The sequence below is a fragment of the Emys orbicularis genome, chromosome 3, assembly GCF_028017835.1.
Source record: "Emys orbicularis isolate rEmyOrb1 chromosome 3, rEmyOrb1.hap1, whole genome shotgun sequence".
Taxonomy (NCBI): domain Eukaryota; kingdom Metazoa; phylum Chordata; order Testudines; family Emydidae; genus Emys; species Emys orbicularis.
The window spans coordinates 213615210-213635602 of record NC_088685.1 but is presented as its reverse complement, the minus strand read 5'-3'; the positions used below and the strand labels follow the sequence as shown (position 1 = coordinate 213635602).

Genomic DNA, 20393 nt, shown 5'->3' with positions numbered 1-20393 from the left:
CTGCATCGTGTTCTGCAGATCCCCCGCAAATGGCCTGCAGACTGCTGAAGAATGGGGATAAAAAGAAGTATTGACCAGCTCCCCATGCATTGAGCATCATCCATTCTGTGCACTGAATGGGGCAGGGTCCTGTGGAAAATATAGCCTGTGATTGTGTAATCACACGCATACGCACAAGGGGCACAAGTTCAGCTTGCACGGACAACCTCCTTTCCTGAGGTCTGGGCGCTTGACTGTACAACCTGAATAATATTTACCCTCGTTTCTGGAAGTGTCCTGAGAATGGAAGTGACACATGCCCAAGGCGGTGTTCACTCCCCTTGACACACAGTAGTGGCTCTGCACATCTGCATGTGCACCATCTCCCACACAGCAGGAAAGATGCTGTTTGGCTGGTTTTGCTTTACTTTGTCTTCCTTTTCTCCAGGAGATGGGTCGACATGATGACCTGTGGTCCCTCTTTTACATGTTAGTGGAGTTTGCAGTTGGTCAGCTTCCATGGCGCAAGATCAAAGATAAGGTAGGAAACATGGTGACTGAGGTGTAATGGGTGATGGGGGTAAAGTGTGTCCAGCAGCTGTTCCACTTCCCTTTCCAGCACCTCAGCATAAACCAGAAGCTGTTTTCCAGGGCTTTTCAGAAAGCATTGGGCAGAGTCAAGCCCCTGGGCTGTTGCACTGAAACCTTGGGTGTAGGTGTCGGGAATAACTTTCCGCCTGTCTCAAAGAGAGCGCACCATCCACAGCTGCTGAGTAAACTAACATTTACATTGAATGCACACTCCACCTTGCTGCAGCAATTCTTGGAATACTCTTAAATCACCTTCAAACCAAGGCTGCTAACTAGTAATCTACCAGTGTACTCTCACGGTGCTTCCTGCCGCTTCCCTAGCTACGTTCATGGGACGAAAGCTGGCTTGTAACATCAGCATCGCCGGGTAGGATTTTGGCTGTACTTTAGCGCACACACAAACGCTTCCTTCCCCCCCTCTGATCTCCTTTCAGAGGTGATTTTCTCAGTCTGTAACGTGGCCTAAAATGCAGTGTGTGGATTGCTTCCGAGCTGGAAATGAATGGTGCTGTCTCAGCTTGTCTGCCATCACCGACCACCTCCGCCCTGTCTGCTGGCCCATCGTGTCTGTCCTGTGGGGATGAGCTGACTGGTTCCTTCCCGCCAGCCAGCTTCCCAGGAAGTGCTAAATGGGAGTGTTGGCTGGCGAATCAGATTGAGTCCGTGGGAGTAAAACAGACCATCCCCAGGTGTTCCTGAAAGATCCCCCTGGGGGAGGGAAGAGCCAGAGAGCAGCCGCCCCTAGGAGTCTCCACTGAAGGAGTCCCAGCTTCCCTGCATGAGCAGATCAGCCTCACTTTGCTAGGGAGTGTGTGTAAGCAAGACCCTGGGGGCTCCTGAAGGGTCTGTGCTGCCCACTGCAGACGGGCTAAGGCTGAGGGGTTAGGAGTGTGCAGCCAGGAGAGTGATGGTGGGATCTGGTGTATTTCCCTTTCTGCAGGAGCAAGTTGGCATGATCAAAGAGAAGTATGAGCATCGAATGCTGCTAAAACACATGCCGTCTGAATTCCACCTCTTCCTGGATCACATTGCGAACCTGGACTACTTCACCAAGCCCGATTACCAGGTAAGAGACTGGCCTTGTGGAGAGCTTGGTGCATGTCACTGGGGAGGGCTGCTTTGATTTCACAGGTGGAGAGGCCATTCCTGCGAAGCCGGAGAGAGGCAGGGTCATAGGGTGGTTTGTCACTTCCGAGTTTTTTCCTCTCTCCTCCCACCCCATCGAACAAAAAGCCCCGACCTCTGAGGCAGACAGACCCATCGCCATGAACCTTGGTGGCGTGAGAGCTGTTTGAACGTTGTCAGCAGTCTTTTAAAGGCAATTAAAACATCCGTCCTACATGGCATAGTGACAGTTGGGCCTGTAGGGTGCATAATCACCCTCTTGGAAAATCCAGGTTATGTTCCTCAAGCAGCTGTGTCTGAGCTAAGCATGTTCACACGTCCGCTGCCAGCAGCTGGCTACTCTGCATATGCGTGTCTTCCTTCGGAGTCCCATGGGCCCTGCCTGCAGAATGAGCCCCACCGTGCAATCATGCCGGGCAGGTATGCACACATCTGGTCCGCAGGAGAGCTGAGCTCCAGGCTTTAGGGACGCAGCAGCAAACCAGCGGCATGGTTTAATCAAATCAAGGTTAAAAACGTGCACACTTTCTTTTCCTAGCTTTTAAGATGTTTTAGGCAGCCAGTGGGGAGAGGGACAGCCTTGGGCAGCAATATCTGATGTTCTCTCCGTAACATTTATTTTCTATTCTTGGCACCGTTCTTAGAAAGGAAGGGAAAACTAATCTGTCACTTAGGCCTTGGCTACATGGGAAAGTTGCACCCATTTAACTTAAATCGCGTTTGAAGTTTATTTAGTTAAACCGATGCAAACCCCTGGAGGGGCGAACCAGCCTGCAGATTTGGTGGCTGCATCCCACCGAGATGAAGTGACTTGGCCAAGGGCATGCAGGAAGGCACTGGCAGACCAGGGATTGAACCCTGAGTCCTCGTCCAGAGTGTTAATCACAGTCCATCCTGGTGCTCTGGCAGGGGGAGGGCTCCCCACACTGACCACAGACGGCTAAGTGCCCCCAGCCCCTGTCGTGTAATTGACTCACCCAGCACCAGGCGGGCGGGCTGTGGCAGAGCCCAGGCCAACCCCCAGGTGTCCAGGCCTCCATCCATTGCCTTACAGAGACCATCCTTCCCCCTCCTGCAGCTACTGTCTCACTCCCTGCACTGAGCTGCCACCATAGGTGACTCCTTGCTAGGGCAATTCAGCATGGTATCTCACAGGCTGTGGGGAGCAGAGCGAAAGCCGTGCATTCTGCCCCTTTACTTCCAAAGGCAGGGCAGCTGAGTGACTGCACCTTGGGCGGCTGTATGGGAGACCTGGGGTCTCGGCCCAGCTCTGCCAGCAGGCACGTTTTCCTTTCTATGTGAGCAACTTCTCAGTTACCTGAGCTGAGAATGAGGGATCCTCCCCCTGGAGGGTAAGGCTGGAAGGTCTTGGTTAATATTAAGTATACAGCAGTACTAACATCAGTCAGCAGAAGAGAAGACTTGCACTCATATCTGTCTAGCTCCTAGGCCAGGTCACCTTCCCCTAGGTGACTGGATAGTTTGTATGGAAGGGCTCTGTCTCAAGGGTCTGTACTCAGTGCTGGTGTTCCATGCATTGCTTTCCGCAGCCCACCCTGCCACTCCAGGGCATCACCTACAAAGTCCAGTAACTTTGGAACGATCCAGTTCTGGAGCCGGTTCTTGCTGCTAGGCACTAGATCTCAGCTGGGGCATCCCCCCGATATTAGCTTTATGGCTCTTACCCATTATTTCCCCCTATCTCCACTCAAAAAAGCATTATAAAAAGTTACAATTTGTAAAAGAGGTCATGTTTGGCAGTGCTGTGTCTCAGGAGACACGTTACCAAATGACCCCAAATGTGCCCCATAAACTCCACCTGGGGCCCTAACTGGGCATTCCCATTTCCAGGCTGAGCTGAGAGGGGACGTGGCTTTTAGAACAGGCTGAAAGTTCAGCTTTCTGGAGACAGGCTGATAGAACCTTAGCTACGCGAAGGCCTGTGATACGGGAGAAAGAGGTACCAACTGGAGCTGGTCAGAAGATTTTCATCAAAAGTTTTCTGGCAGAAAATGTTTGACAAATGCAGAATTTTTAATAAAATCATTTCCGCTGTGTGTGGGGGAGGGATGGTAGGGGAGAGAAATTAAAAAAAAAAATAGTTTCCAAAAGTTTTGTTTTGGAAAATGTTTGAAATTTAGTTTCAAAACATTTCAATTTGAAATGTATTTTATGTTATGTTTTTCACTTTTATACTATTTCTATCTAGTATTTTACATTGTTTCATGACATATAGTAGTAATGCATAAGAAGACATGGCATGTTATCATAGGACGGGGCGTGTCATATTATACACTTTTACCAGTAACGTCATTTTATGATGTTAGTTATAATATAGCTAAAGTCTATTTTTATACTTTCAACAAGAAAAGAAGGTAAGCACTCAGTATTGTAATAAGAGGAGCAGCTGTGTTCAGTCTTCTAGAGAAATGATTCCAGGGTAACTCCAGAAAATTGAACACAGCTGCTCCTCTAATTAGCACACTCAGCGTTTATCTCATTTTCTAGATCCAAGTGTCAGTGTCAGATTGTTTCATTACAACACAAACAGGAACCACTTTGAGCTAGATTAGAAAATAAGGAGGTTTCAATGTGTACTAAGTAGCAGTTGTCATTAATGCTTTTTTTTTAATGAAATAAAACAAAAACAAAATAGTATATTTTGACTATTCTTTGATGTTATGATGTGATGTTACATGCACTACTGCCGATGTCATGAAATTATGTAAAAATTATAAAATAAAAATGAAAACATTAACAGTTTGTTTTGAAACAAAATTTGGACATTTTTCTGAAATTAAATTTTCAAAACTGAATTATTTCAGAATTTCCGTTTCACAGGAAATTTTTAAAAAAATCAGTTTTTTGTTCTGATTCTGAACTAAAATAAATTTCAAAATGTCAGAAATCCCCATGAAATGGAAATTGTGAGTTTGAACAAGCTGCGTTTCAGGCATTCTTTAAAGCAGCTGTCAGCTATTACAGATCCTATACCTTCCTCCTTGTTGCTATGTTTATTCTTCTAGCTGATCATGTCGGTGTTTGAGAACAGCATGAAGGAACGAGGCATTACTGAGAACGAGGCCTTTGACTGGGAGAAAGCTGGAACGGACATTTTATTGTCTACAAGCACCTCCACGCCACCACAGCAGAACACCAGGCAGACAGCCGCCATGTTTGGGTGAGTGTTATGGTCACACCTGTCATGCTGCCAGCAAGCACTGGGCCAAGGGAGAGTCACTGGAAGGGACACAGGCCATGATTGCCCTGGACAATAGGATTAGGTACAGAAGCGTTGTTCGTTTGGCTGTAGAGATGAAGTGTGTATAATACGGTGTGCCTAAGTCACTGGATTGCACCTGGATCCCGAGCATTTGTCTTGTTGTTATCACCTTATATGTTCTACTGGGAACGTTCCCCTGGTTACGCTGTTACATTAGGAGGGTGCTGCACATGTCGTGGTGCGTGGCACTAGCCGTTGTGCCAGTGCACATTACACGGTCCCTGGTGCTCGCCAGAGTGAGCCTGTGCTGATACACATTATGTGGTATCTGGCTTTCTCCAGTGGGGTCCGTGACCCTGGGACAAAGCTATTTAGATATTTAAAAATGGCCTGGAAAAACTCCTCCGACGGGAGATTGAAAAGATTGGGATTGCCTGTTTTAGCGAGGTGGTGAATCAGAGGGGCTGTGACAACAGTCGTTAGAGCAATGAAGGGCTCAGAAAAGGGGAGTGGGACGTTCTCTTCTCCCTGCCTCACAGCATTAGGATAGGGGACAGTCAGTGAAATTGAAAGGTGGCAAATTCATGACCGATAAAAGGAAATGGTTTTTCACAGAATGTGATTAACCTCGAACTCCTCATCACAGGAAGTCGCAGAGGCTGGGAGGTTGTCAGATGAAAGAGATTGGATGTTTATATGGGTGGCAAGAATATCTAGCGTTCTAATAGCGAGTGCTAACATGTTCTGGCAGGGATATTAAATCTTGTATTCTGGGGTTTAAGCCAATCTCTACCTGTTAGAGATCAGGGTAAAAACTGACGTGTGGGTAGATTAGCCCACATCTGCCTCTTCGGGATTCCTTCGCCTTCCGCTGGATCATCAGTAGCGACCCCTGTCCAAGACAGGAGACTGGAGTAGGTGGACCCTGACTCGGTCCTGTCTGACACTTGCTTTGAATAGACATGTGCGGGTGGGATGTTTAGAATCTTCTGAGTGGTTTAGCAGCACAATCCAAGAGGAGGCAACTGGAATTTTCTCTGAAGTCACCTAGGTGCTTGTGAGAATCCTGTCATACCTGGACGACGAGCACCTGCTCCGTCCCACTGGGTAGGACAACATGGGTAAGGTTTATGGAGCCCCATTGGCTTGCGGGTAGGGGGACTCTTCCCCTACAGCAGGCTATTCCCTAATTGTCCATTCTGGGGAGTCCAGCACCTTCTCTGAAGGAGGGGTTCTCAGCCTGGAGGTTGTGACCCCCAAGAGGTCATGTATAGGTCTGGGGGACTCCCTTCCTTTGTTTGTTGCTAGAGGGGAGGAATTTCGTGAACTTCTTGTGGCATGGGTTGCAGGCCTGGGAAAGGTTACGACCCCTGATGCAGCCAGCCTGGCAGCTCCTACATATGGCGTGGGGCGCTGAGGCAGGTCCATGGTGCAGGATATATCAGAGTCCTGGTTCTCTCTGTGATCAGAGTCGTTGTCCTGTCTTGATGTCCCCCGTAGGGTGGTTAACGTCACTCCAGTTCCTGGGGACTTGCTGCGTGAGAACACTGAAGATGTCCTACAGGGTGAACACTTGAGCGACCAAGAGAATGCTCCTCCGATCCTGCCAGGCCGGCCAGTGGAAGGGCTGGGCCAGGCTCCTAACATGGCCTTCAACGAGACCGAGGTTTGGGAAGAGACGGACGTGAACCGCAACAAACTCAGGATCAGCATCAGCAAAGTAAGGAACCTTCCTCTTGTCCGGCAGTGAGCTGTACGTGGCCAACTCAGGCCGTAGATTTAAAACCAGAAGGGACCACTGTGACCATCTGGTCTGACCTCCTGTATAACACAGGCCAGAGAACCTCACCCAGTGGCTGCTGCCCTGAGGGAGTTCTTTCTCCCTGCTACATGTGTGATGCTGTCTAGCCTAAAAACTTGTGGTTGAACTAATGTGTGTCTTTGAGACATCCCAGCTCAGTATAAAGATTCCGAGCTTTGGAAGATTTGCCCCATCCCTTGGGAAGCTGCTTTAGTATGAGACATCTTCTTCCCTTGTAGGTACTTATAAACCAAGATCAAGTCACCTCTTTGTCTTCTCTTGGATAAGCTGCATAGCTTGAGCTCCGTAAGTTTCTCACTGCTAGGCAGGTTTTCCACACCTCAAATCGTCCTTGTCGCTCTTCTCTGAATTGCACTTCGAGTTTTTCAGCATCCCTTTTGACGTGTAGAAACCAGAAATGGGCCCAGTACCTGGCAGTGGTCTCACCAGTGAGGTAATATCACCTCCCTACTCCCACTCAATATTCCTTCATGTTAGCCTTCTGCCACCGCATGGCATTGGGAGCTCATGTCCACTTGGTTTTCCCCAGGATCCCAAAGACCTTTAATCACTGCTTTCCCAGACAGAGCCCCCATCCAGTAAATGTGACCTGCATTCATTGCTTCTAGATGAATGACCTTGAATTTCATTGTTTAAAAACACATATTACTTGATTACTGCCGTCTCATCAAGTGGTCCAGATCACTCTGTGTCAATGACCTGTTCCCATCATGATTTACCAGCCCACCAATCTTTCGTCATCTGTTCATCACCAAGGCTTTTATATTTTCTTCCAGATCATTAATAAAAATGCCAAATATTTTTGGACCGAGAACCAGTTCCTGCAGGAACCCACTAGAAACTCTCTCATTGGATGATGATTCCACATTAACAGTTAGGTTTGAGATCTGTCAGCCAGTTTGTCACCCATTTCATATGTGCCATACTGATTTTTAGTGCTAATTTTTTAATCGGAGTGTCATGTGGTACTAAGTCCAAGTATATAATGTCAACGTGGTTATCTTTATCAACTGGACTTGTGATCTTGTCAAAGAATGATATCAAGTTCATTTTTTCCACAAAGGTCTGTTGATTGACATGGATTATATTCCCATCCTTTAGGTCTTTGTGGATTGAAACTCATATCAACCTTTTCGTAGCTTTGCCTGGAATCAATGGCAGGCTAACTGCCCTGTCGCTACCCGGGTCATTCCATGCATGCCTTTTATATATTGGCACGGCATTAGCTTTCTTCCAGGCCTCTGGAGCTACTTAGTATTCTAGGATTTATTAAAAATTAACATCACTAGTCTGGAGAGCATCACAGCCAACTCATTTAAAACTCTTGGATGCAAGTATTGTAGACTGGCATGTTCCCTTTAGAGACTGGTGTGTAGTGGAGACAGGATCATACACTAGAGTGGGGAAGCTTTGTTTCCATCATGTCTTACATTCTTATGTCCATATTGTGGAAACCATATTCCACAAAAATCTGTAACTCCTGGTTCCAAAGGTCACCTCAGCTTTTTCTGTTCTTGAGAGCCACCAAATATACTGCAGCTTCTCATTCGGGCCTGAGACACCCCTGCGAGCCCCAGCACTTGCGGGTGCTCATTTTGGCTCATGCAGGAGTTATGTCAAAAGGTTAGTGTTGGAGCAAGTGCTGCTGGTCTCATTTCCCTCTCTGGACTGCTCCAGTTGGCAGCCATAGACATTCCTTCCCGACGGTTTCTTTTGCTCGTCATTCTCCGTATTCCCGCTGGATGGGACATACAAGGTACTGGGCCTGGAAAACTCGGCTTCCCTTATCATGCCAGTCTGATTTCCTTCAGAGAGAGATGTGAGTTACACCCGGAGCCTTCATGTCAAAGGGGGAATCCAGACCTCCTTTCTGCACAGGAATGGTACATCTTGACAGTGCTGAATGCCAGAGCACTGGTGAGCCATGCCGGAAGGTCACCCCCAGATAAGAGAGGCCTCTTCAGCAGCCACAGTCTGGCCAGGGTGACCGTCCATCAGTCTGAGTGTGCTGTTGTTTCTTGCCAGTTTCCCGGAGAAGCACTTGAGGACCTCCTACAGGTGCTGAGCACCTGAAGCTCCCAGGAACTTCAACAAAAATTGCAGTTGCTTGACACCAAGCAGGGCTGGGGGCATATCATCCCGCCCCACGAAACTCAGGCCTCTCCTTTTCTTTCTGTCAGAGAACATAAGAGCGGCCAGACGGGGTCAGACCAAAGGCCCATCTAGCCCACTATCCTGTCTACCGACAGTGGCCAATGCCAGGTGCTCCAGAGGGAATGAACAGAACGGGAAATCGTCAAGTGATCCATCCCATTCCAGAGGCTGTCGCTGTATGCTGCATGTTTTCAGATAAAAGGACACGGCAGCAGAGCTGCAGCTAATCCCGCTTTGCAGATGAGTCCCAGTCAGCCCCTGGGCAGGAGGAGCTGCTGCTGCTCAGTATAAGTAAGCTCCCAGCGGCGTCGCTGCTTCCAGGCTCAGTCCCAGCCTCCTGTGCTGCTTCAGCACCAGACTGAACGCTGTGGCAGCGTCGGAAGCTCTCCTTTCTCCACTGCTGTCTGCACCACTGCTGACACCACCACTGTTCTCCTGGGCACCCGGTCCTGCAGCCCTGGGGCTGCTCTGACTCCCCACTCTTGTCTCCCCCGTTCAGGCACCAGCCAGACCTTGCCACTGTTCTCCACATCTCTCAGATCCAACCCTTTCTCTCTCTCCCAGCCAGGCCCTCTGCAGCTCCCCCCTTCAGTACTGCAGCCACCTGCCTCTGGCCTCCCTGCTCCCTTCCAAGCTATGCAAAACCCTGGGCTGAGATCTGCTTCCCCGTCGGCCCTTACTCTGACCAAAGCCTCCCATTGGCCTCCCTTTCTCCGCTGCATCAGGCTCCTTGGCCTACAGCCCTTCACAACTCTGTCCCGCGTTCTTCCTCGCCGCCCCTTGTGCAGAGAGCTGCCGCCTTGGACTAGCCCACGAAATCACTGCCATCTCTTCCAGACCTGCTTCTCCTGTGATCGCTGCAGAAAATTGCCAGCCGATCCTGGGCAGATGCTCAGCAGGGATGGCGGGTTCATTATTTAGCTCTTCGTTTCACACACAGTCTAAATGATTTCTATCCCCTGGCATATGTCCACGGTCAGGCCTGCTCTGCACACACAGTTTGTACCACTGTCTCTTAGGGGGCTGATTTTTCACTGATTGAGCATACCAGTCCCACCTCAACTGTGGACGCAGGTATGCTGTTAAAAAGGTGCCTTATCCCAATCTGATTTATTCCCATTCCTCTACAGAAATAGCTACACCAGTATAACACACCATTACCCGGTGTAGCCGCATCCACTCTGGGGGGCATTATCTGCTGTACAGTTCCAGCACTACAACCATTGTACTCCTCTTGTCCTCCCTCCCCAGTTCCCTCCTGCTTGTTACACTCACGTCTTGTGTCGATGGTAAGTTCTGTGGGGCAGGGACCATCTGCTGCCAGCACAACAGGGCCCAGGTCAGGCGTGGGCCCCTGAGCACTGCCAGACGATGAGGGCCTACATAACACCCAGCCCCTGCCAGAAAAGCAGCCCTGGTACAGGAGCAGGCTCTGGGCAGCCACGCCGGGGTCCCGGGCATGCAGTGTGACAGAGATGATTCTCCCTTGCCCACCTCGACTCCCTTAGCTGCTGCAAGAGTTGTTTTTTTAAAGCAAGTTCACTCCAAGCACACGAATAGATTCGGTTGAGGAGGTGCATGAAGCTCAGCCAGAAAAGACCCTCTTATTCTGAAGTAAGAGGGTCCACATACGGTGTTATTCCAGGACAGCTGTTCTGCTTTAAATTCACACCCTTCCTTCATGTGGAATAGCTTTTGTGTGTTGACAAGCCCCTGCGTTCCTCTGAGCACAGCCAGCACAGGCCGTGAGAGGACAGCTGTGACTGTATTGTTCTGGAAGGAAGAGACGGGAGAGGTTCAAACCCAGAGCGAGCGTCCCAGGTGGTGGGCCGTGCTGGGTTCTCCCCCGTGTCTGCCATCAGCTCCTTGACGTTCTCTGTGTTTTCCCCCATACAGACCCAGTGCATGATGGAAGAGGAACAGAGAAGTGGTGTCTGCCCCAGCTCCCCGATACGGGCGCCTCCAGACTCCCCTACCACTCAAGTGCGCTCTCTGAGATACCGTCGTGTGAACAGCCCTGAGTCGGAGCGCCTGTCCACTGCCGATGGCAAAGCAGATCTACACGAGAGAAGGTTTGCTCACACACCACAGCATCCCTTTCTGCTATGCCCTGGGAAATGAAGGGGGTGTGGCTGGATTTGTTACATATTGTAAAGTATTTTTCTTCAGCCTCAGTTTCTCTCTGGCTTTCGGTACTGTTATTGGCATGACACGCTAGGCAGGGGCTGCCTACGTAGGCTCCTCCTCTTCTTCGCCCCTCTATAAAACCGCCAAGTCTCTCTTGTGAAGCCTAGAGATGTTTGTGCGGAGGACGCCTGGCTGGTTTGCTAGCTGACATCTTGCTGGCATTGAGAAACAAGCCCCGGATGATGCCAGCTCTTTTACACTCAGCATGCTGCCGCTCTCCCAGCTGGAAACTCAGCGGGTCCGAAGGGCTGGCAATCGAGGGCCGGGCCATTCTTGAGAGTCACAGTAGGAGGGTGGCTTCGGGGGGAGAGGTTAGAAGCTCTGGGATGGTAGGACAGGTGTGCAGAGGGGTTGCTGGAGGCTTGGCAACAGGAAGGGGGGATGGGGGTCAGTCGCTGGCGGGGGCAGGGAGTCGCAGCTGGAAGGGCAGGAGGTTTGTTAGAGGGAGGCAAAGGTGAGTCCAGCAACTGGAGAGTGTTCACAGCCCATGGCTGGCAGCAGGAGGGAGGTGGGAGTGGACCACTAGCCACACAAATATGCCCCACCACTCTGAGAGTTAAATGGGACGCACCTAGACTGGGGTTTACCTTGCTGTCCCTGAACGTGCTCGTTTCACCAGTTCACCTCCTGGCTGGGGGAGCGCAGAGAAGCATGCTTGTGTGTGCGCACAGCACACCGGGAATCTGGAGCACAAGCCCTGACTTCAAGTGGCAAAGGCCACAGGAAAACCTGGTGTGAGATCCGTGGGGAACGAGGCCGCACTGGCCGTGATGAGGAAGGGGAGCAGTTTAGGGTAGAGGTAGGAAATGAGCGTGCCTTGAAGTTCAGCACTGGGGCCGTTCTGGTGTGGCTTGAATAGAAATCTGAACCTGCTGATGACACAGGGAGGTGTGGGATCACCAGGACTCAGACAGAAAGAACAGGAGTACTTGTTGCACCTTAGAGACTAACAAATTTATTTGAGCATAAGCTTTCGTGGGCTAAAACCCACTTCATCGGATGCATGCAGTGGAAAATACAGTAGGAAGATATATATACACAGAGGACGTGAAAAAATGGGTGTTGCCATACCAACTATAATGAGACTAATCAATTAAGGTGGTCTATTATCAGCAGGAGAAAAAAAAAACTTTTGTAGTGATAATCAGGATGGCCCATTTCAAACAGTTGACAAGAAGGTGTGAATAACAGTAGGGGGAAAATTAGCATGGGGAAATAGTTTTTACTTTGTGTAATGACCCATCTACTCCCAGTCTTTATTCAAGCCTAATTTAATGGTGTCCAGTTCTGCAGTTTCTCGTTGGAATCTGTTTTTGAAGTTTTTTTGTTGAAGAATTGCGACTTTTAGGTCTGTAATTGAGTGACCAGGGAGGTTAAAGTGTTCTCCGACTGGTTTTTGACTGAATTATCACATTGGCATCAATATTTCCCTCTCTGGAAGAGGGCACATGGTTTGTGGCTCTTAATGTGGAAGACGCATACTTTCACATGCACATTCACCCAGGTCACAGAAGGTTCCTCGGGTTCCTCATTGGTCAAGACCTTACCAATTCAGAGTTCCCCCACACTAGGTCCATAAATTTCATAGAAGTGACCTTGGACTTGACTGCAGCAAGAGCCTATCTACCTAACAAAAGATTCCATGCCAAGGAGACCCCATAAACCAGGTCACCCTCAGACCTTGGACTGCAGTCAAAGCTTGCCTCTCCTTCCTTGGCCACAAGGTCTCATGCACACACATGATGCCATTTGCCAGGCTCCATCTCTATTGCTGTCAAACCTGGCTTCCGCCAGTCTACTCACCAGACAAAGTCAGCCTCGTTGCCAAAGTAATAATTCTGTCCAGAGTTCTAGCCTCTCTTGTCTGGCGGACAAAACTTGTAGAAAGTTTGAGTGGGGACTCCTTTCCTCACACCTACATCCTGAAGGGACTTCTTAGATCCTTCCCACCATTAGTGAAGCCAACCCCTCAATGGGACCTCAACCTCATTCATTCATCTCTCACCAGACCTCCCATCGAACCTTTAGCCACATGCTCTGTGTCCCACTTCTCGGTGAAAGTTGCCTTCCTAGTTGCCATCACATCAGCTAGAAGAATCGGTGAACTAGGAGCACTCATGGCAGACCTACCATATATACCTTTCATAAAGGAAAGATCTCCCTTCACCCCCACCTGGAATTCATCCCTAAAGTCATTTCAGAGTTGCACATGAGAGAAAGAACCCACTTACCAATTTTTTTCCCCAAAACTACATGAGTCTGATAAGGAAAGGCCGCTTCATTCTCTAGATGTCTGAAGAGTGCTGGCCTTTTATCTACAAAGAACAAAAGCACTTAGAAAGATGCCTAGACTTTTTGTGTCAATAGCAGAGAAATCAAGGTGTCAAGCTCTATTTGCACAGAGACTTTCTAAATGGATCTCTGGCTGCATTATCCTTTGCTACCAACTAGCTCGCATCCCTCTCCTGGAGGGAGGGAGGTCTCATTCCATCAGAGCACAAGCAACCTTTGCTGCATATCTGAGAGACGTACCTCTACTGGAGATATGTCGGGCAGCTACCTGGATCTCCTTGATCATTACGCTTTGGTTCCAGTCTTCTACGACAGACACAGCTGTGGGGACAGCAGTACTCCAGTCAGCCATCACTTCTGTGCCCTCGCACCCACCTTCTGTTTGACTGTTGCTTGCAAATCTCCCATGTGTGAACTAGACATAGGGACCAACGGACACTGCTACTAAAAATCTCCAGACTCAGGCTCATGGTGTGCATGCGTAGTCACATGTGGAAGACGGATAGGGGCCACACATCTTGAAGACCCTCCAGTTACAGATAAGTAACCTCCATTTACTTGCCCTACACAGTAACTGGAGTTCTTTGAGATGTGTCCCCCCTGTGGGTGCTCCACTACCCAGCCTTCTTTCCCTCTGCTTTAGAGTTTCCTCTGAGGGACTTTGGGGTGGAGAAAGAACGGAGGGGAGTTCACCCATGCAGCCCTATCTAGCCTCGGTGTAGGGCATGAGGATGTGTAGGGTGCATATGCGGGCCAAATGAGCACTGCTACTGCAAATCTCTGATCAAACATGCATGGGGCGCATGCGCACCTGAAGTCAAACTCTCATAGACTTTAAGGCCAGAAGGGACCATCGTGATCATCTAGTCTGACCTCCTGCACACTGCAGGCCACAGACCTCGCCCACCCACTGCTGTAATAGACCATAACCTCCGGCTGAGTTACTGTAGTCCTCAAATCATGGTTTAAAGGCTTCAAGTTATAGAGAATCCTCCATTGACACTAGTTTAAACCTGCAAGTGACCCGTGCCCTATGCTGCAGAGAAAGGCACAAAAAACACCCCCCAGGATTTCTGCCAATCTGACTCGGGGGAAAATTCCTTCCTGACCCCAAATATGGCAATCAGTTAGACCCTGAGCACGTGGGCAAGACCTGCCAGACAGATATCTGGGAAAGAATTCTCTGTAGTAACTCAGAGTCCTGCCCATCCAGTGTCCCGACTCCAGCAGTTGGGGATTTTTGCTACTGGCAGTTGCCGATGGGCCACATGCCATTGTAGACAGTCCCATTAGTTGGGGTTGGTCCTGCTTTGAGCAGGGGGTTGGACTAGATGACCTCCTGAGGTCCCTTCCAACCCTGATATTCTATGATCAGACCATCCCTTCCATAAACTTGTCAAGCTCAATCTTGAAGCCAGTTAGGTTTTTTTGCCCCACTGCTCCTCTGGGAAGGCTGTAAAAAACCCTGATATGAAATGAGCATCCAGTATTCCCTCTGTCTTCAAGGCACTTTTGTAGTCTGGGTTAGAGGACTGGTTATCAGGTTACAGGAAGCATGGTGCCAGGAAACTACGGTGCTCCTGTAAACAGACTGACCAGAAGGAGAGCGGCCTGAAGGGGTGTTTCCCAGTGGTGTGTAACTCCCATATTCTCCTTGTAGTCATTTAAAAGGAAAAGACATGAAGTTGGCCCTAATCCTGAAGCAATTTGGAGGGGATTTCTTTATATCATTGTAGGTTCTAGTTACATGTTTTGGGTTAAGCTGGGTTATATATTGCTTGGGTGTATGGCAGAGAATTGGGAAGGGATCACATGGGTTTTCTGAGAGACCACGTGGGTTATGTGTTGGCTCCTAATGTCCTTGTGATCCTAAATCTTGGCTCAAATCTTGGTTTCTTTGTCTTGTTTTCAGATCTCGCGTGGACTTACCTTGTTCCCCTTCCCGGCTGGTGTGTTCCTCCCAACCAGCACAGATGCTGTCCATCGACACTGGCCAAGTAGACCGTCAGGCGAGCGGCAGGATGGATGTGTCTGCTTCCGTGGAGCACGAGGCCCTCAGCAATGCTTTCCGCTCCGTGCCGCTGGCGGAGGAGGAGGACTTTGATAGCAAGGAGTGGGTTATCATTGATAAAGAGACAGAGCTGAAGGACTTTCCCCCGGGAGCTGAGCCGAGCACTTCTGGAACTACAGACGAAGAGCCCGAGGAGCTTAGGCCGATTGAAGAGGGCGAGGAGAGGAGGCGATTGGGGGCAGAAGCTGCCGTCCGGCCGAAGGTCCACGATGGGAGAACATGGGGGATGCAGCCTGTGGCTGAGGAGGGCAGTTCACACAGGCACGAAGGACACTGTCAAACGGTATCTGACACCAGACCCGAACAGCAGCCAGGAAGCCCGGCCCAATTATCGTTACACTCAGCACCAGCTCTCCGACAGCACAGACGGGAGTCCGAACCGACCGGTCCTCAGAGACAGGTAAGACGTGCAAATGAACCGCAGCTCACCCACTGCGCTGGTCTCCTTCTCTGCCCCGTACCCTCCTTGTCTAGCTTAGGAAAGGCGCCATCTGGGCAAGCCCCTGCCTCACTCGGGAATTTTGCTGATCCCAGCATTGGTGCCTTTGTAAACTCGCCCTGTCCAGGCTGACATGCCAGAGGTGCTCCCAGTACTGGTCAGATCACACCAGTGCTCAGCGTGTCTTGTGACCATCTCCACCTGCTCCGGGTCCGTTGGAGCCATGTCAGGGCAAGGGCGGGCGGGAGGCGAGGCGCGGCGCCCGAGGAGCTGGGTGCGTCAGTGAGAGCAGGCAGGGTCATCTCTCAGTCCTCCGCCCTGGACCTAGGCAGGTCAGAGAGCAGCAGCGGTGGTGCTCAGACGGTCTCGGATCTGACCCAGGGCCGGCTTGGGGCAGGTCACAAAACAGCTCTTTGAAAATGAAACTCGGTTAAGAACACGGAAGTGTGTACGTGAACTCCCCTCCCCCCGGTAATCACCATCTGTCTGAACAAACACACACCTGCAGACATACACACGCATACACACACGTGTCTGCATGCACATACACACCGCAAAGCGGACACCCAGACCCGTTGTTGTTGTTGGGGTGGGTTGTTTGCAGGCGTGCTCGGTAAGTGCCCTGTGTCTCCCAGACATTCAGGAAAGGGCTGTCCCCACGCCAGGGAGAGTATGATGCTAGGGACAGATGTGCGCTTCTGCCAGCGGCTGGTATTTGCATGGCTGTGAGGCTCCCCAAGCAGCAAACTGACCCAGGGACACTCCCAAAGACATGCCCAGGACACGGTAAGACCACACCTCGCCCCATGGGACCCTCCATCGGGCCAGCGAGCAGTCCCAGGTGGCCCATCTCCTCCCAACCCCTCGAGGCCCTGCGCAGTGCTGCTGTGTGGGGCTGTAGCCACTGTGGGTAGACTAGAAACAGTCACAGGACAAACCACGTGCAGGGGGACAGGGCCAGGCGCACGTAGAGCCTGTGTCAGCTGCAAGCCCCACAAGGGGTTAGAGAGGTGCAGCAGATCCACAGAACTCTGGGAACGTCCTGTCTGCTGTGCGTCTGCTCCCGGGAGCTGGGCCTGCAGTTATGGGCGAGGGCTCGCCAGGGACAGATACAGCAGTGGCAGGAGACACGGAGATAATGGGCTTGTGGGTAACTTGCTGCTAACGTGCCAGGCGGCCCCAGTCTCCAGCGGGCTGTCAGAGGCAGTCTTCTCCCATGTTCCTTGTGCACCAAATCGCCCCTTCCTAGCCGTTCCCTGGCTGCCCGGGCTTGGATCCAGGTGCGTGGCCACTCAGCGCTGCCAGCCAGGGCCGGGTTTGGTTGAATGGTTGGTTTTCCCTCTCACTTCCAGCCATGCTTAGCTCCTACAACTGCCTCTCAGCGCACAGCACAGCTCTGAGGGGAGGACCGTGCACTGGGCAGTCACGCAGCCTCTACGGACTCCTGCGTGAGAAGTGAATGGGTGGGGAGGAGGACGGCAGCTGGGAGGAAAGCTCTCCGCGCCAGCCCTGTGGTGGAGGAAAGGAGCTGTGTAGAGCTAAGGGCCCTGAGCCCCGCATGCTTTTATCCAGCCCTCCCTCAGAAACATCTAGTGGGACTTGGCTTGCGCCGGCCTGGCAGCTGGCTGTTCCAGCAGCACTTGGTGAGTGGAGGGGCTCCGTCTGCCCAGCACGGCCTGCATGCCACGAGCTAACTCCGGGAATCCTGAGAGTCTGTGAACGCTCTGACCAGGCAGCGTGCGTGCGAGTGCATCGTGCTGAGCCGTGCAGGGTGTCTGCGGAGGGGCCACTCACTGCAGTACCGGCTGGCGATAGCCACAGGTGTTATTGTGTAGATACAGGACCCACTCCTGGTCCCAGTGAACTCCCTTGGACCTCTGTGAGCCTGGCCTCCAGTTCTGTTTGCTACTTACACGTGAGATTAGCTGCAATCCTGTCTCCTTACAGCAGTACCTTCCTGGAGTTATCCATTTAGCTATCAAGCTACCGTCCTGTCCCAGCATCTCCCATGTGTTGGAAAGGATGGCGGTCTCTCGCTCCTCCTCTCCAAGGGGATTAGACTGCCCTTACGAATGACTGAATCTATCAGAGTGCGGGTTGCTGCTAGTGTGTGTGCATGTGTGTGTGTGTGTGTGTGCGCGCGTGCCTGGCTTTCTGTTACTGAAGCAGGAAGGAGCCTTTATCCAAACCCACATAACAGAGTCCAAAAGTAAAAATGTCTCAAAGCAGCAAGTTAAATTCACGGACAGTGACTACAACCTTCCAGTTGCTGCCCAGGATAGAAACACAAATGCATGTGTGCTCCGGGATTTTGGCTACCAGTCCCCTCTGAAAACCTTTGCACACTTTGCCATTTCTTGGAGCATGTTCCTCATTCTTGCCAGCGTGCCAGGCGCTGTACATGAAGCAGATAAAAACAGTCTCTGTCTGAGGAACTGACACAGAGAGGAGAAGACACTCTGCATAGCCCATGGCGCTGTTAGCTATTCTTCTTCATCTTCATCTTCCCCAGACACATGTCACTGAGTTGGAGAGGGATTTTTCCTGACCTATGTCTCTGGTCTCATGGCAGAATTGATTCGTTAGGACAGGTTTGAAAGAGCAAGAGGCCTGGTGCACTAGGACTGGGAGTTTGGTCTGTGCACAGGAGCATGATGGAAGGAGGCACAAAGCCATGGGTAGGGAAGGAAGAAGGGGGATAAAATCATTGACAGCACAAAGAGTACAAGGTAGGATGTGACAGGAGGTGCAGGCAGAGGTGTGCATCGCCTAGACGGAGAGGATGAGCCGCTGAGCTTGATGCTCAAGGCAAGGGGGAGTCATGGGAAGGATTCAAAGAGGAGAGGGATGAGGGAATCGGGTGGGAGAGGAAGCTGCAGTAATCACAGTGGGATATGCCCAGGGCAGGGACATGTCTGAGCTGCTGGGATGGAAGGGAAGGGTCCTGGAGGGAGAAACAGCAAAGCTAGTAACAGCTAGGGTGGGAGGGAGGAGCTGAAAATGCTCTCAAGTTCCTGGCCCTGCGAGATGGCGAGGAGCGTGGTGGTGATGGCAGAAGTGGGGAGCAGGTTGTGGAGGATAGGGAGCCCTGTTTTAGCCGTGTTGAGTGTAGCCTGGCCGTGGGCTACTCAGGTGTTGTCAGAGAGATGGGCACAGGGCTGGGCAGAGGCAAACCCATGGCTGAGTCCTCAGCACCAATATGGTACCATGGCTGAATCCATGCAAGCAGATGAGGCCGCTCCAGAGTAAGATGTGCAGCTAGACGATCAGGGGACCAAGGACAAAGCCTAGCGGGAGCAGAGACAGGACCTACTCAAGGGATGCTGGATGTACCGTCAAAGAGGTGAGAGGAGAACCAAGGGACAGCAGAGCCATGAACGCACAGCGCAGTGTTGTGTGCACGGTTAATAGGAGCCAACCTTCACCCTAGAGGTGGCCGCAGTCAAGCACTTGACAGGTGGGAAGTGCCAGGTTTATGGTGGTTTGTGCAACCTTAATTTTGCCCCTTGCTGTGCACTGAGTGAGGCATGGTCCTGGGGAAGAAATAGTGCGTGCTCATGTAATTAAAGGCCGTCTCCTGGTGCGTGCACACAAGGGGGCAGCTCTATATCTGGCATGTCGTGAGTTTCAAGTGCTTGGCCCTGCAGCCTGGCTATCCTTCTTTTGACATCCCCTTTTTCTGGAATGTCCTGGGTTACCTGTAAATGGTAAAAATAAACCCCATTGTGTGCAACTGTAACAGGGCAGGGTTTGAGCCCCAGGCCTTGAGGCCTCAGCACAGCCTGCTGTCAGTGGAGCTACAGGGCTAGCAGCATGAGACAGCTGCTTTCCCAGGAGGAAGATGGGTCTCTGGTGCCCCGTGGTGTGTCTGGAGCGTAGTCAAGTGGATCCCAGTGCAGCGGTGAGAGACTCTTGCCCCGCATGGTGGCACCAGAGTGAGGTCTGGACTTCCCTCTCTTCCCTCTGCCCCTGGGATTGGGGGACTTCCTGCCCCTTGGGGTGCTCTCAGAGTGGGACATGGGCTGCTGGGGCCACGGGCCAAGTCCAGTGTGGTCAGATGCAAGGGAACATAGTACGGGTGGGTCTCTCCCTCCCACTCCTGCCGCTGCAGTAGTTGTGACAGCTCCCAGGCGTTCCCAGTGCGTGCTAGGCATCCTAAATACCGGAGCCCTTGCTGGCTCCCCATATGGTCCATACATATCTATATAGACAGACTGCACACACCCACGAATCATGACACTGCTGAAATGCAGCCACAGCCAGGGCAGTGAAACGGGAAAGCTGTTTAACATACCAGGAAACAGCAGGCATTGGTTTAGGACAGGAAGTGAAGGGATACCGTGGGCAGCTAGAACTGCAGGGGGAAGTGAGGATGGGAGAATATAATTACCCTATTTGGAGCTTTGTCAGGACCGTGGGGTGCACCCAACTCTTGTGAAATGTGTCTCCAGACCTCTAATGAGCATGCTGAGAAAAGAGAGGAACAAAGGAACTGGTGGGCAATGCCGTG

General features: G+C 51.2%; 1 protein-coding gene across 1 annotated transcript in view; it reads left to right on the top strand.

Moving 5' to 3' along the window:
* The window catches only part of TTBK1 (tau tubulin kinase 1), a 120731-nt gene that overhangs the window by 69933 nt on the left and 30405 nt on the right, over positions 1-20393 (top strand). The window contains 6 exon segments of the mRNA XM_065401734.1: positions 428-520; positions 1511-1636; positions 4722-4876; positions 6419-6638; positions 10791-10966; positions 15286-15844. Of these exon segments, the coding sequence (XP_065257806.1) occupies positions 428-520; positions 1511-1636; positions 4722-4876; positions 6419-6638; positions 10791-10966; positions 15286-15844 (1329 nt within the window).